The sequence below is a fragment of the Chelonia mydas genome, chromosome 1 (genome assembly GCF_015237465.2).
Source record: "Chelonia mydas isolate rCheMyd1 chromosome 1, rCheMyd1.pri.v2, whole genome shotgun sequence".
In the NCBI taxonomy this organism is placed as follows: domain Eukaryota; kingdom Metazoa; phylum Chordata; order Testudines; family Cheloniidae; genus Chelonia; species Chelonia mydas.
Window position 1 is genome coordinate 47,383,258 of NC_057849.1, and position 17,257 is coordinate 47,400,514.

At 42.9% G+C, this 17,257-nt stretch overlaps 1 protein-coding gene across 9 annotated transcripts in view; it reads left to right on the forward strand.

Annotated features, from left to right (window-relative positions):
- The window catches only part of B3GLCT (beta 3-glucosyltransferase), a 141,758-nt gene that overhangs the window by 8,516 nt on the left and 115,985 nt on the right, over window positions 1-17,257 (forward strand). For all 9 annotated transcript variants that reach the window (XM_037892001.2, XM_037892018.2, XM_037892032.2 and 6 more), the window contains exons 2-3: window positions 2,561-2,622; window positions 12,184-12,223. In XM_037892001.2, coding sequence (XP_037747929.1) covers window positions 2,561-2,622; window positions 12,184-12,223 — 102 coding nt within the window. The remainder of the gene's footprint in view (window positions 1-2,560; window positions 2,623-12,183; window positions 12,224-17,257) is intronic.

Below are 17,257 nucleotides of genomic sequence, written 5' to 3' on the forward strand. Positions count from 1 at the left end.
CAGGCTTGACAAAGCCCTGGCTGGGATGATTTAATTGGGGATCCATCCTGCTTTGAGCAGGGGGTTGGACTAGATGGCCTCCTGAGGTCCCTTCCAACCCTGATATTCTATGATTCTAAGGCCTGTGGGATCCATGTACCTTTTGACAATATAAAAGAGAGATTTATAACCTACTTCATCTCTATATAACTCCTTAAATTTTCTTCTGTGCTGTCAAGGATATAGTACAGTCTTTTTTTCAGGTTAGCTGTGTAAGCCTTGATTTATTTTAAGGATCCTGTAAATTAATATTTTATAAATCTCAGAAGCTGTGTTGTGTGAGTTATTTAAAGGTCTGATGAGAAAGGAAGTATTTCTTTTCAGTCTCAGTTGCATATTAAAGCCTCTCACTGGCATGTTAAAAATCGAGAATAATGAAATTCGATATTTATGTTGCAGTCATGCAAAGCAACACAATTTACCTGGCGATACATCATTTTCAGGTTAATGCCTTGCGAATATTAAGTTTCCCAAAAGATGATTTCTTGCATTAATCTTGAAATTAGAATTCTGTCAAATAGAGGACATGGAGCTGTTTTGCCTATGCAAGGTTTTCCTTGTGTAGTGCTCCAAATGCAGTTATTTTGATTCATATAGTAGATAGAGGATAAGATTTTGAGGTTTTCAGAGAGGTATAAAATTAGTGTTTGGCAATGTCTGCACTAGTGAGCTTACAGCGGCACAGCTGAACCAATGCAGCTGCACCTCGGTAAGATCACTCATGTAGCCACTCTATGCCAGCGGGAGAGAGCTCGCCAGCTGACATAGCTACCATCGTTTGTGCAGATGGTTTTATTATGTTGGCGGGAGAAGTTTTCTCGCCAACATAGCACTGTTTACACCGGCACTTCTGTTGGTATAGCCCATGTCGCTCAGGGGTATGTGTTTTTTCACACCCCTAAGCGACATAAGTTATACCAACAAAAGTGGTAGTGTAGCCTTTGTTGTTCATTAGAAAACACTGGAGTTCTCAAAACACGTTGTGTCCTTTCAAAATAGGAGTGCAAAATGATTTCTTAGTCTCTGATTTGGAAATAACATTGTGCGGGTAGACCCCCTGCACTAATGGAGAGTGCCATTGAATCCAATGGGTCTTCCCATGCATAACCCCTGAAAGAACGGGGGCCTTAATCAAATCAAGTCTTCCCCATTAGATGTTTTGGGGTGGCTGTTTACCACTGTTTTCTTGTCTTCATTGGTATGAGTTAGAGATTAGTTTCAACAGTAGCTGGGATGTCATCATGAAATACAGTGCCTAGATATTTAGTGACATTTGGGCTCCAATTTAAAGGGTATAGGACTATGGATAACCAGAAATGAAAAAACAAAAGAGTTGGGACAATCCTGCCTAGTCCTTCTCCTAAATTACAAGATGCCTAGTGGGGATACTATTTACTAGTATTCTGGCTAAGCAGATTTATAAAGAGTAGCTATTCATTTTTTAAAAACTTCATTCCAAACTTTATATGTTTAAAAGCTGCAATAAGAAACTTCATCTGATCCAGTAGAAGGTTTTCTTGGTGTCAAGGGAAACAGTAATTGTGTAATAAGTGACCAGGCTGAGTGGAGTCTTTGGATCTTTCCTTAAATTATAGCAGTTTTGGTTCAGAATACTTTTCACTTCTTTGTCACCTTTAATTAAAAAAAAAATCTTAACGATCTTTACAAAGCCTCAGCCCCCTGAGGTAAATATAATCCCCATTTTACAGCAGGTAAATTGAGACATAATTGGCTAAAAAGTTACATTGGGAAGGAAGCAGAAAAATTAATAAAAATCTTTTTTTCAAATTTTAAATACTTAAAGGTTAGAAAGAAATTAATGTGGACATGTGTGCTCCTAAGGCAATTTCAGCTTACCAGTAGGCAGGGACTCAAGATAATATTAGGTCAGTCCAAATTGGGAGCCTGGGCCTCTCTTCACCCTGCTAATTCCTAATTGGACCTCCTTTCCCCATGCATTAAAAACTGCTATACTGCTTGCTGTTCAGCGTATGTGATCAAGAAATATGATGGCCCTCTTCAATTATGACATTTTTATTCCAGCTCCTGACAGTATTTCAGAGAGTTTGTGTATGAACTCGCCTTCACGCTGGATTTCCAGTGGGTCTTCTCTATAATAAACACAACCCTTAACCTCAGGGTAGAGTGAAATCTAAGTCCTCCCATATGATACATTGTACTATCATCTGAACCATTGGACTGGCCAGATGTTTTTTCTTTTTTTAAATGAGATTTATTTTGACTTGAAGCCAAAATCAGTTGGCCTCACATCAAAGAACAATTTTCTGTTCAGAAATGTATGATAACAGAATTGTCAGGCTAGATCAATGCAGCTTCTCAAACAGCAGATTGTCTAATGGTTGAAAAGATTATCACAAATATTCTCCACATTAAGTGACTCTATTATCTAAGTTGCTTTCTTGTTCTTAAAAAGGCAGAACTTTGTCCAATGTGATGATCAACTACTGTATTTTGAAAAAATATATTATTTTTGCTTTTTTTTTTTTTTTTTTTTTTCCAGCTTTGGCTATAAGTGTAGCTGCTGAAGATGCAAAGGAACAGATTGAGCGACTGGTATCACAGGTAGTAAATTCTAATTCTGTCCCAGCAGTAATGTACCATCTAGATTATAAAATCTTTGGGGAAGAGACTGTGGGTAAAATTCTGATCCCTTTGAACTCAATGAGATCTTTGTCATTGACTTCATTGGAGCCAGGACCTAATGCTGCCTTATTTTCTCTGAGGCACCTAGCACATCTTTAGTAATACCACTTTTCTAGAGCCTCTATCTTACAGCTTTTCCCACCCAAAGAGTTCTTAGAATGACCACACCTGGTCCTATATTGATTTTATTCATTTCAATCCCTTTCTTAAACTGGATCTAATATATTTTGATATTGTATTTTAAGAGTTATAGCTTTATTTTATTTAACACATCCATTTTTCTAACAGAAATGTTGTAAAACTTGTTTTGCAATTTAGACATAAATTTTATATATATACAATTATAAATTGGCCTATGGAATTCCCCAAATCTGCATTGCTGAGACCTGCAACTGTCAAATTCTTCCATTTTTTGTAGTACTGATCACATATTGTGGTAGCTGCTTTCCTACTCTGTCTTCCTCTTCTGTCTTGCCAGTTGGTAATGTCAGTTGAAGTCTTTCATTATCACATGTTTTAGGTAGGTTTTTTTGTACAGTAAGCAGAGTGCTTTGGCATGACAAGAAGTCACTCAAAAATAAAATTGTGTTTAGTAATTGAAGGACAGAAACATTTTTCCTGTCCAGTACTCATTTAAAAGTAGAGTAAAAACCTTAGTAGTTAGTATAAACAGATAGCAGTTGACGAAGTTATCCAGAGTAAATTTTGAACACACAACACTATCAACACAGAGCTCCTCCCAGTTTTCATTTTATACTTTGTGTGTATGTGTGTGTGTGTATATGTATGTATGTACACCTGCTTGGTTAGTGGGGATAGGAAGTGTTAAGTTTTACTTCTTTGTTGATTTTGAATAATATGGAATAACTTGAGGATCAAATGGTGCCTTTCTGCTAAATTAAATCTGACATATTTCTATACATGCCACTCTGCAAATAAAACTTGCATATCTAATTTTTATATTGTGAGAACACCACATAAGTAACTCCTAAATTCAGGTAAAGCCATCCCTGCCCCCATTTAGTTGAATAACAAAATTGCTAGGTTTTGGGGGTTTAAAAAAAAAAAAAAAAGAACCAAAAATGAATTAGTCAGGAATAGACTCTGTGAGCAATATCCACTTTTTATTCTTAACCAGCTGAAGAATTTGCATCCAGTAATGTCTTGGCATCATCACAGTCAAAGACCTAATTAATGTGTTCATAAATCTTAATTTTTGCTGGACATTGCTGCTCCAGCATTAATCTTAATACATTCAGATTTCTGTACCACAAACTTTTGAGGTACTGACATACATGCATTCTAGTATGAAAGATAAGTTGTCATATTTTCATTACCATCAGATGCTTTTTTGTTTGGCTACTTCTAATGCAGCTTCTCAGTCAAATGTAGACCTAAAAGAAACAATGAAAATCTTGCTTCTGTCACTTTCCAGGGTATGCTCTTACTTGTGTTGGGCTTTATGAAGTCCTTCCCATTAAGTCAGAATTCCAAAAACTTCACTCAAATTAACTTAATCCCTATAGAAGTGCTCTCTTGAGAATTCTGTAGACTATAATCCTCTATTTGTAGAACAGAAATGGCACAGGTGACAACTGTGCCAAGCTTCACCATACAACCCTATGTGCTTACCAGTAAAACTTGAATTACCGGGCAGTTTTGGAGGACATTCCTGAACTGTATGGCATACTGTAAATACTGTTCTATCAGTTTATAATAAGCAACCACTATCTGTCTGTGACCCCTGAAAGAATTTACTCTTTAGAGAAAATTCCTCAACTGGCTTTTACTTTAACATTGTGGATGAATGCTAACTCAAGGTCAGAGAAGGGGCCACAAAGACCAATATTGCTCCCATTATGGAGGGCACGTGAGGATATGTCTCACTGTAGCTGGGAGGGGTGATTCTCAGTGCAGGTAGACAGACTTGTGCTAGCTCACCTCAAGTTAGCATGCTTGGACTTGGGTGGCTAGCCCGAGCTGCTGTGAGTGCTGCAATGCCCTCACGGCTATATTTAGCGTGCTAGTTTAAGGTGAGCAAGCTAGAGTGAGTCTGTCTACTTGCACTGGAAATCACCCTTCCCAGCTGTAGTGTAGACATATCTGAGAGAGTTAGAGGATGGCTTACTGGTAGGCTGAGAGGCACACGTCCAGGGTAGAAGCATTGTGGATTACAAATGAAATCCAGCTTCTGTTTTGTTTATGTTCATGTGCAAGGCTTGTCTTTCTCCTTGGCTTATGAAATGTGTTAGGTATGCTAGGTGTTGGACTGTGGGGATTTTATGTGTAGTTGATTGATTTGTTGTATTTATGTTGAGGCTGTGTATTGAGTTGATCTGGGGAAATTGTTGGGTCTGCTTATTTTAGTGTATTTTAAAAAAAACTGTTAAGAATACCCAGAGAATTAGATGACTGCTCTTTTTATTATGTTTCTAGATCAAACTAACAAATAAAATGCATTACGGTAGTGTTAGTTTTTAATTTTAAAAATAACAACCAACTGATATCAGCTTTTGCCCTGTTAGTTTTTACAAATTATTTTGAGTCTGAGAGCTGTATGTCCAGAAAGAAAGTATCTCCTCCAGATACTCTCCGACACCGCTGTCAGAGAGCAAGGTTATGTGTGCATCATACATCTGCATGGAAGGTCTATCTTCAAAAGTCAGTGGCCTACTCTTCATGACTATTCTGCCATTGTCTACTTTGCTGCCACTGTTACTGAGGGTGACAGTTGTGAAGGTGTGTTTTCCGAGGTGGATACTTGTTTTCTGGAAACTAGACTGACGCCTTGTCTCGACTACAAAATTAAGTAGGTTGACGTACAGCCACTGCAGTAATTACTGCAGTGGTTCATGACCACACTATGCCCCTGCTGTCAGTGTTGCGTGTCCTAACCAGGAGTGCCTCTACTGACTTAACTGTTGGGATATTGTGGGGCACTGACAGCTGGAGCAGCCCTGCCCCAGAGTGGCCAGCTTCTGGCTGTGTAAGTAATATAGTCTCTACACAAACAGTGCGTCACTCTAACTACATCAGCCTAAGTGCTATGCCTCTCATGGAGGTGGAGTTATTAGGTTGGTGTAGTGGGCAATTTAAATCAGCGGGAGCAATGTTGTAGCGTAGACACTTACAGAATTAGATTGACGCAAGCTGCCTTACGTTGACCTAACTCTATAGTGTAGACCAAGCTTTAGACTAGTAGCCCAGTTTGCATCTCATTCTGTCGGACACAGATTTCATACATTTGTGATTTCCAGGCTTGGTTACTGTAACTCATATGTGGGTATGAAAGGTGGGGTCTGATTGAGGGAGAGATCCCCAACAAATCACCAACGAATTAGATGGAGATAATGGGAAGGAGGAGAGGGATTTACAGTCAGAGCCCCAGGTTTTTGCACATTCAGAGTAACACAAAATAAAATGAAAACCAATGTGTATGAAGAGTTAAAATGAAAAACTTACCCCGCAGTGATAGCTCCTGTGGCTATTGTCCCCTGAGGCTTGGCCTTGCTCCCTGCTTCAGGAGTTTGTGAACTCCATACATAGGGTAGCGTGCTGCTCAACTTCGGCCTGGCCACCCCGCACTTCGCAATCCCTCACTGCCTCTCATCCCCCAAGGGGCAGGACCTGACATGTCGTCTTTTCCTCTGTGGATAAAACAAACTGCCCAAAAAATAAAATGAAAAATGATAAAGAATGTCGGGGGCGGGGGTCTATTTATAGTCAGGAATTAACAGACACAATGGTAGGGGAATTAAAAATAAGTTCACTATTTAACAATAAATAAACAGTACTTGTGTACTTAGTCTGTTCCCTCTAAGCATCTCAAAACACTTTTTAAACGTAGTTAAACCTTATGCTATCCCTGTGAAATAGATATTTATCTTGATTTTACATGTGGGAAATGGAGGCATTGAAGAGGTGCTATCAGTGAGAAACTATGCAAACTGGGACTTTTTTCTTTTTAAAACTTTTGTAGGAGGCCCAAGCTGCTATTAAACTTAGGGCTAGTCTACACAGGCAACACTAAAGTGCTGCCGCGGCAGCACTTTAACATGCCTTGTGTGGTCGCGGCAGAGCACTGGGAGAGAAAAAAACCCACCTCCACGAGGGGCGTAGCTCCCAGTGCTGGTGCACTGTCTATACTGGCATGTTACAGCGCTGAAATTTGCTGCCCTCTGGGGGGTGTTTTTTCACACCCCTGAGCGAGAAAGTTGCAGCGCTATAAATTGCCAGTGTAGACAAGCCCCTATCTCTCTATCAGCCAGCTGAGCTCAAGCACACACTCTTTCGAATCAGTCTTCAATTTATTCAGAATCAGTTGAATAAGCTCCCCAGATATTTTTAGAACTTACGTCTTGGTTTCCTCTGTGATGCTGTAATGTCACTACTCTGTTTCTAAGCACACCACTAAAATTCCATCACAAATGTGTATAATATGAAATTACGGGGATTTATTTGGGCAGCTGCAGCAGCCTTTTTATATTTCTTTGAACTCTGTGGTGTAACTTCGATTTAGGGGTTTTCTTTAAGAATGTTGTTTATCTCAATATGCAATGCAGTTATAGCTGTGTCAGTCCCAGGATATTAGAGAGACAAGGTGAGTGAGGTAATATCTTTTATTGGACCAGCTTCTATTGGTGAGAGAGACTATTTTTCCAGCTTACATTGAGCTCTTCTTCTGGTCTGGGAAAAGTACTTCCAGCATCACAGCACCAGGCAAGGTGGAACAGAGGGTTTAGCTTAAGTAGTTAGCACTTATTGTAAGGGAATATTCAAGGTAAAGTGGTCCGTTAACACCTCTGCAGTCATAGGACAAAAAGAGGGGTTTAAAGGATTACAGATTGTTGTAATAACCCAAAAATTCAGTGTTTCTGTTAAGCCCATGATTTTTAGTGTCTGTCAGAGTACATAAGCTCCCAGGCTCGTCTTTTGAAAGTGTTGTGTAAATTTCCTTTGAGGATGAGGACTGATAGGTCAGATATAGAGTGATTGCTCTCTGAAAAGTAAAAAAAACAACAACAAAAAACGAGGAGTCCTTGTGGCACCTTAGAGACTAACAAATTTATTTGGGTTTAAGTTTTCGTGGGCCAGAACCCATTCTAGCCCATGAAAGCTTATGCCCAAATAAATTTGTTAGTCTCTAAGGTGCCACAAGGACTCTTCGTTTTTTTTGCTGCTACAGACTAACACGGCTATCACTGAAACCTGTCATCTCTGAAAAGTGTTCACTAACAAGTGATGTGGTGTGTTTGTCTTATTTTCCAGTGATAGTTCATTCGAGAGCATAGTGATTGTCTGGTTTCACTCACATAGTTCTTGAGGTAAGCTCCTCACAGAACAAGAGATATCAACTGGACAAGAAACTGGATATGAGTCAGCAGTGTGCCCTTGTTGCCAAGAAGGCTAACGGCATATTGGGCTGCATTAGTAGGAGCATTGCCCGCAGATCGCGGGAAGTGATTCTTCCTCTCTGTTTGACACTGGTGAGGCCACATCTGGAGCATTGCATTGATGTGGACAAATTGGAGAGAGTCCAGCGGAGGGCAGTGAAAATGTTTAGGGGGCTGGGGTACATGACTTATGAGGAGAGGCTGAGGGAACTGGGGTTATTTAGTCTGCAGAAGAGAAGAGTTGGGGGGCGGGATTTGATAGCAGCCTTCAGTACCTGAAGGGGGGTTCCAAAGAGGATGGAGCTAGGCTGTTCTCAGTAGTGGCAGATGACAGAACAAGGAGCAGTGGTCTCAAGTTGCAGTGGGGGAGGTCTAGGATGGATATTAGGAAACACTCTTTCACTAGGAGGATGGTGAGGCACTGGAATGGGTTACCTAGGGAGGTGGTGGAATCTCCATCCTTAGAGGTTTTTAAGGTCCGACTTGACAAAACCCTGGCTGGGATGATTTAGTTGGTGTTGCTCCTGCTTTGAGCAGGGGGTTGGACTAGATGACCTCCTGAGGTCTCTTCCAACCCTGAGTTTCTATGATTCTAACTCCAAGTGGCAATAGACCCTACCAGAGCAACAGATTCAAAACCTGCACTCCTATCTCCTCTGCTACGATGTTCAACACATCTTTCAAGATCCATGGGTTCCACACATGCCTATCACAACATGTGGTGTTCCACATCCAGTGCACTAAATGCCCCAATAGCAACTGTGTGGGTGAAATCAGATAATCACTATACCCTCAAATTACACAGGAAAATAAGACAAAAACACCATGTCACTTGTGAGTGAACACTTTTCCTGTGCCAGCAATGCCCCCTCTGCCATGTACATTGGCCAGACCGGACAGTCTCTACGCAAAAGAATAAATGAACACAAATCAGACATCAAGAATTGTAACATTCAGAAACCATTAGGAGAGCACTTCAATCTCCCTGGATACTCAATAACAGACTTAAGTGTCCATTCTTCAACAAAAAAACTTCAAAACCAGACTTCAACAAGAAACTGCAGACTGGAATTAATTTGCAAACTTGACACCATCAAATTAGGCCTGAATAAAGACTGGGAGTGGCTGGGTCACTACCTCCCTCTGTTGATACTCACACCTTCTTGTCAAGTGTTGGGAATGGGAATGGGTCACTTCCACCCTGATTGAATTGGCCTCATTAGCACTGACTCCCACTTGGTAAGGCAACTCCCATCTTTTCATGTGCTTTATATTTAAACGTGCTTACTCTATTTTCCACTCAATGCATCTGATAAAGTGGGTTATATCCCACAAAAGCTTATGCGCAAATCCACTTGTTAGTCTGTAAGGTGCCACAAGGACTCCTCGTTGTTTTTTCACAGAGCGATCACTATATCTGACCAATCAGTCCTCATCCTCAAAGGAAATTTACACAACACTTTCAAAAGACGAGCCTGGGAGCTTAAATTCATTACTCTGATGGATACTAAAAATCATGGACTGAACAGAGACGCTGAATTTATGGGTTATTACAACAATCTGTAATCCACTAAACCCCTCTATTTGTCCTATGACTGCAGAGGTGTTAACGGACCACTTTACCTTGAATGAGTAGCAGCTGTGTTAGTCTGTAGCCGCAAATTTATTTGAATATAAGTTTTCGTGAGCTACAGCTCACTTCACACGAAAGCTTATGCTCGAATAAATTTGTTAGTCTCTAAGGTGCCACAAGTACTCCTTTTCTTTTTACCTTGAATGTTCCCTTACAAAACACCTCTACCTCGATATAACACGGGTTCGCATACAATGCGGTAAAGCTCCGACATGCTGCTCTGAGCAGCGTGTTAAGGGTGCCGGGTCGGGGCCGAGGGGTTGGATAAGGGGCAGAGGGTCTTGGGGGTGGTCAGGGTCTCCCCCCTCCCCCCGCTCCCCATGGTCTGGGAGGCAGGAGCTGTGGGGGGGTCACTTTTGGGGGCCCTGGTGTCCCAGAGTGGCCCGGGGGATTGGGGGGGGCCAGTAGCAGCCCGCTCCGCTTCCCTCGCCCCGGCCCCAGCCGTGTCGCTTGGGGGAGGGAGTTTGGGGGAAGAGATCGCCCCCCGCACTCACCAGCAGCTACAGAAGCGGAGCAGCCCGGCTCCAGCCCGCTCCACTCCACCAGCTCCCAGCTACGGTGCTCCGCTTCCCACCTCAGGTAAGTACGGGGGGGCATCCTTTCCCCAACCTCCCCACACTCACCGGCGGTGGAAGCGGAGCACTGCAGCTGGGAGGTGGCGGAGTGGAATGGGCTGAGGCCATGTTGTTTCGCTTCCCGCCTCTGCCGGTGAGCACTTTTCAGGGGGCGGGGTGTGTGGATAAGGGTCGGAGCAGTCGGGGGACAGGGAGCAGGGGGGTTGGATAGGGGTTGGAGTCCTGGGGGTGATTAGGGACGGAGGGCCTCTGGAGAGGGCGGTCAGGGAACAAGGAACGGGGGACCAAAGCAAGTTCAATATAATGTTGGTCTCACCTATAAAGTGGTGAGACTTCTTGTCTCCTGAGGACCGCGTTATATCGGGGTAGAGGTGTATGTGCTAACTATTTAAGCTAAACCCTCTGTTCCACCTTGCCTTGTGCTGTGATGCTGGAAGAACCTTTCCAGACCTGAAAAAGGGCACTGTGGCTTGAAAGCTTGTCTCTCTCACCAACAGAAATTGGTCCAATGAAAGGTATTACCGCATCCATCTTGTTTATCTCAATAGACATGTGGTAGCGGATCATGTATAAATGAGGTGTTCCTGAATTTGCTATGATTTTTTTTCTGTGTTTTGTACCTTTTTATATCATAGAATCATAGAATATCAGGGTTGGAAGGGACCTCAGGAGGTCATCTAGTCCAACCCCCTGCTCAAAGCAGGACCAATCCCCAATCAAATCATCCCAGCCAGGGCTTTGTCAAGCCTGACCTTAAAAACTTCCAAGGAAGGAGATTCTACCACCTCCCTAGGTAACGCATTCCAGTGTTTCACCACCCTCCTAGTGAAAAAGTTTTTCCTAATATCCAACCTAAACCTCCCCCACTGCAACTTGAGACCATTACTCCTTGTCCTGTCCTCTTCTACCACTGAGAATAGTCTAGAACCATCCTCTCTGGAACCACCTCTCAGGTAGTTGAAAGCAGCTATCAAATCCCCCCTCATTCTTCTCTTCTGCAGACTAAACAATCCCAGTTCCCTCAGCCTCTCCTCATAAGTCATGTGTTCCAGACCCCTAATCATTTCTGTTGCCCTTCGCTGGACTCTCTCCAATTTATCCACATCCTTCTTGTAGTGTGGGGCCCAAAACTGGACACAGTACTCCAGATGAGGCCTCACCAATGTCGAATAGAGGGGAACGATCACATCCCTCGATCTGCTGGCTATGCCCCTACTTATACATCCCAAAATGCTATTGGCCTTCTTGGCAACAAAGGCACACTGCTGACTCATATCCAGCTTTTCGTCCACTGTAACCCCTAGGTCCTTTTCCGCAGAACTGCTGCCTAGCCATTCGGTCCCTAGTCTGTAGCTGTGCATTGGGTTCTTCCGTCCTAAGTGCAGGACCCTGCACTTATCCTTATTGAACCTCATCAGGTTTCTTTTGGCCCAATCCTCCAATTTGTCTAGGTCCCTCTGTGTCCTATCCCTGCCCTCCAGCGTATCTATCACTCCTCCCAGTTTAGTATACGTTTAGTCACAACTGGTATCCACAAAGGACATTTTTAAAAAAGTAAAATGCTCACAGTAATACAAATCTAATTATGGAGGAATTTGTTAAGAAATAAGCATTATAAAATGCTTTTCAGTAATTCTTTAAATATGCAAATACCTTGCTTCAATCATTGTATGGCCATGTAGAAAATGTCCTTATTATATTAAATAGCTGTCCCTGAGGGTTGAAAGGTTTTACTCTAGGATTTTTTTAATTGTAGAGTCTGTTAAAACATGCTAAGAATTCGGATAGAACCTGATGAACACTTCGTTATTTAGATCTCTGAAAGCAAACATTAGGATTTTTGTCGGCATCCTCATGGTTTTTTCTTTTCTTAAAACAGGAGTCTGAAAAAAGTGGAAAATCAAATAAAATAAACATAGGTAAGTAAACAAATTCTTCTTAGTCAAACTATAGTAGTCCCATATTGAAATGTATATGTATCCTCATGTTCTGTCAGTGGTCTTGCGTAATGCTTATTTTCTCTTTACTTATAGCTGCTTTACTAGTAGTGTTGAAGTACAGTTATGCTTAGATTAGTCACTATGTAAAATGGCACCTTATTACTCAGCAGTATTGTTTAACTGCTAATTCCAGAATCTTTTGGTGATGATACTTGAGCTAGCAATAGAACAGCTAGCCATTTGCAGAGCTGGTAGTTAGAAAAATCCAGCTTATTTATAAACTGAGTATCTGTGATATGAAAGTGATTGAGACAATAAGCTTAATACCTCACAATGGTATTTTTTTTATCAAGTTGCTTCTTAGAATGTAACTGAATTGTAAGGACTTAATTGTGAGACTACAACTCTAAAGGTCTAATAGTATAGTAGGTTTGTAAAAACTTAGATAAATATATGTTAAGCACATGTGGAAACACTAGTATAATGCTAAGTAGCAGAACAAATATCTTTATTGGACATGCCATGTGAGGCAGACTATAGAGTTCACTTTTCATGTACCCATTCAAAAGAATGTTGAAAATGTCCAGGCCATCTTCCAATATGGAGAAACTCTCTACCTGAAAAGTACATAAAACGTAATAAAAATAAACATCCTTCTGTAACGGAGAAACTTTTCATAGTGAAAATAGTAAACAAAGTTTCATTATTTACATTTTTGATTGTGAGCCAGTGTATTCTCATACAGACTGCCACACTGGCCTGCAGGCTATTGTAGAAGGAGCAAAGAAAGGCTTAACCATGATAGTGAATATGTAATGGGGTGGCACCCGCCTCTCATGAGCACCCCCAGTTGAGTGTGTGCGTGCCTGCAGTTTCTCAATTTCTAGGCTCACGGTGACCCGTCAGCTGCTGTGCTTGTCAGGCGGGTCTTTGGTGACTCAGCCCTCCCGCCAAGTCTCTCACACAGTCCGTTTGCAAACATACAAACAAACTCCTTCTGGAGTATAAGTCCAAAATGTCCTACAGCCCTCCCTGGGCTCAGTCCTTCAACAATCCAACTGGGCCCATCATAGTACAGGTACCCCTCTGTTGGCAATGTCTCTTTAGCTCGTCCTGGGCTCGGTCCTCAGTCTGACCAACAGGTCCTATCTCAGTACCCTAGGTGGTCAGCTTATGTGTGAAGGTTCCTGCTCTGGGATGGAGCAGCACCCCCCAGGGCTTCATCCCTGGAGGCTCTTCACCTGCCCTTTAGTTCTGTGACTCCAGGTATCCAGCTGGGTCAGTCTCAGTTCAGCCCCCTTCCAGGGGGGCCGTAACAGGTCCACGTACAGTCCCTTCCCTAGGCCAGTCTAAACTCTCTTCTCTCAGGGAAAAGCCACTTTCCCAATGGCAGTTGGGGGTGGGGGGAGAGACCCAGGCCCCTCCACTACTCCAAGTCCCAGCCCAGGGACCTTCTAAGTAGCAGCCACATACCATGTCCCTTTAACTAATTACATTTCCCTGGGCCACTTCCCCGTAGCCCATCTTAATTGAGTCTTGATAGCCATCCAGAAACTATTCCCTTGCTTTCCTGCTCCCTGCCAGCAACTACCTGCCTTAGCCCCTGCAGTCAGCCAGGAGCACCTCTAGCTCCCTCAGTCCCAGCAAGCAGACTGATCTATCCAGCCCTTTTAGCTCCTTTTATATGAGCCTTCTGGGCTCTGACTGGCTGGTCCCTGCGACTCCTCTCGTTGGCTGTGTCAGGGTTCCTTCCCCACTCTGAACTCTAGGGTACAGATGTGGGGACCCACGTGAAAGACCCCCTATTCTTACCAGCTTAGGTTAAAAGCTTCCCCAAGGTACAAACTTTGCCTTGGCCTTGAACAGTATTCTGCCACCACCAAGCGTTTTAAACAAAGAACAGGGAAAGAGACCACTTGGAGACATCTTCCCCCAGAGTATCCCCCCAAGCTCTACACACCCCCTTTCCTGGGGAGGCTTGAGAATAATATCCTAACCAATTTGTTACAAAACATCAAAGACCCAAACCCCTGGATCTTGGAACAATGGAAAAATCAGTCAGGTTCTTAAAAGAAGGATTTTATTAAAAAAAAAAAAAAAAAAAGAAAGGTAAAAATCATCTCTGTAAAATCAGGATGGAAAATACTTTACAGGGTATTCAGATTCAAAACACAGAGGATCCCCCTCTCGGCAAAACCTTAAAGTTACAGAAAACAGGACTAAACCTCCCTCTTAACACAGGGAAAATTCACATAAAACAAAAGATAAACTAATCCACCTTGCCTGGCTTACCTATATTGGTTGCAATATTGGAGACTTGGATTAGGATGGGTTGGAGAAGATGGATTTCTGTCTGGCCTCTCTCAGTCCCAAGAGAGAACAACCACGTAAACAAAGAGCACAAACAAAAGCCTTTCCTCCTCCTACCTGCCTTGCGCCCCCCCCCAAGATTTGAAAGTATCTTGTCCCCTTATTGGTCCTTTGGGTCAGGTGCCAGCCAGGTTAGCTGAGCTTCTTAACCCTTTACAGGTAACAGGATGTTGCCTCTGGCCAGGAGGGATTTTATAGCACTGTGTACAGAAAGGTGGTTACCCTTCCCTTTATATTTTTGACACGCCCCCCAAATCACAGATAGAGTGAAACACTGGCTGTGATTTCTTCCTGGAGCTCTAGGAGAAAACAGAGTTAATAAGACACATGCATCTCTAAATATACTACTAACTGTATAAAGACTAATAATATTTCACACATCTTAAGGACGATTTGGACCAGTTGATTCTGGGAAACTTTCACGGGAGAGTGCATCAGCCACTTTGTTAGAAGCTCCTGAAATGTGTTGTATGTCGAAATCAAAATCTTGGAGAGCTAAACTCCACCGAAGAAGTGTTTTGTTTTTTCCCGTGGCGGTATGAAGCCACTGTAGCCCAGCATGGTCGGTTTGCAGCTGGAAATGCCGTCCCCAAACGTATGGGCATAGCTTTTCCAGAGCATAGACAGTGGCATAACATTCCTTTTCACTGATTGACCAGCGGCTTTCCCTCTCAGACAGCTCCTTGCTGAGAAACACGACAGGATGGAACTCTTGATTCGGTCCTTCCTGCATTAAGACTGCTCCCACACCATGCTCGGACGCATCTGTGGTTACTAGGAACGGTTTGTCAAAGTCTGGGGCCCTTAGCATAGGGTCAGACGTGAGTGTCGCTTTAAGCTTGTTAAAGGCCTTCTGATACTCTTCAGTCCACAGAACTGCATTTGGCTGTTTCTTTTTGGTTAGGTCTGTCAGTGGGGCGGCAATTTGGCTGTATTGCGGTACAAATCGCCTGTAATATCTGGCCAAGCCTAAGAAGGATTGGACCTGTTTCTTTGACTTGGGGACAGGCCACTTTTGGATAGCATCCACTTTGGCCTTTAGGGGGTTGATAGTTCCTTGACCCACCTCTTGTCCAAGGTAAGTCACTCTGTTTAGGCCTATTTGACACTTCTTAGCCTTAACAGTTTGTCCTGTCTCCCTTATGCACTTGAAGACTTTTTGTAGATGTTCCAGGTGTTCTGCCCAGAAATCCGAAAATATGGCCACATCGTCAAGGTAGGCGACTGCATATTCTCCTAATCCCGCTAGGAGACCATCTCCAAGTTTTTGGAAGGTGGCAGGTGCATTCCACAGCACGAAAGGGAGCACATTACATTCATACAGCCCGACATGTGTGATGAAGGCTGACCTTTCCTTGGCAGATTCATCTAGCGGTACTTGCCAGTACCCATTGGTTAAGTCCAAGATAGAGATGAACTGGGCCCGTCCCAGTTTCTCCAGTAGTTCATCTGTGCGTGGCATTGGATAGTTGTCTGGGCGAGTTACAGCATTTAGCTTACGGTAGAATACGCAAAAACGTATCTCCCCATCTGGTTTGGGAACTAGAACCACTGGAGATGCCCATGCATTGCAGGAGGGGTGGATTACACCCATCTGTAGCATATTCTGGATCTCCCATACCGAGGAGACACCCGGTTAGGTTGGACTTTAATTGGGTGAGCATTACCTGTGTCAATGGAGTGGTATGCCTGTTCAGTCAGTCCTGGGGTGGCTGAGAACGTTGGCGCGTAGCTAGTGCACAGCTCCTTGATCTGCTGTCGCTGCATACTCCCAAGGGTCATGGAGAGGTTCACCTCTTCCACACCACCAGCACTTTTCCCTTCGTAGTAGACACCTTCAGGCCACTCAGCGTCATCTCTTCCCTGGGCTGTAAACTGACAAACCTTTAATTCTCTGGAATAAAAGGGCTTTAGAGAATTAATATGGTACACCTTAGGCTTTCGGTTGGAGGTGGGGAATGCTATGAGATAATTAACAGCTCCCAGGCGCTCCTGGACCGTGAATGGCCCTTCCCACGATGCTTCCATTTTATGGGCCTGGAGCGCCTTTAAGACCATGACCTGGACTCCTACTTTGAAGGAATGCTCTCTGGCATGTTTATCATATCAGGGTTTTTGCTCTTTTTGAGCATCCTGTAGGTTTTCTTTAGCAAGGGCTAAAGAGGTTCGGAGGGCCTGTATTGTTACAGACATACTTGCTGATGGGTATTTTGAAATAAATGACCAAAATAATTAAAACTGGTGTGGTTATATTGTGTTATTTTGACAAATAAAATATGCAGAATTTTAAAATATTATGTGCAGAATTTTAAATTTTTTGTTGCAGAATTTTTATTTTTTTGGTGCAGAATTCCACCAGGAGTACAATATGTAATTACACACATTTCATAATATGATTGCACACATTTAATCTTTCCCATCACCCTTTCACCAGGTAGGAACATGCTCTACAATGCTACCACAAATCTGTGGGCTATATGAATGGGTTCTTCACCATAACTCCTGGAGCAATATAGGTTAGATGCTTTAATGGCCGAATAACCTGCTCACTTCTATTTACTAGGCTCTACTAAGCACTACTGGTACAGTCTCAGCCACTCCCTAGGCCAGTGGTTCTCAACCCACGGGCCGCTTGCAGCCCAG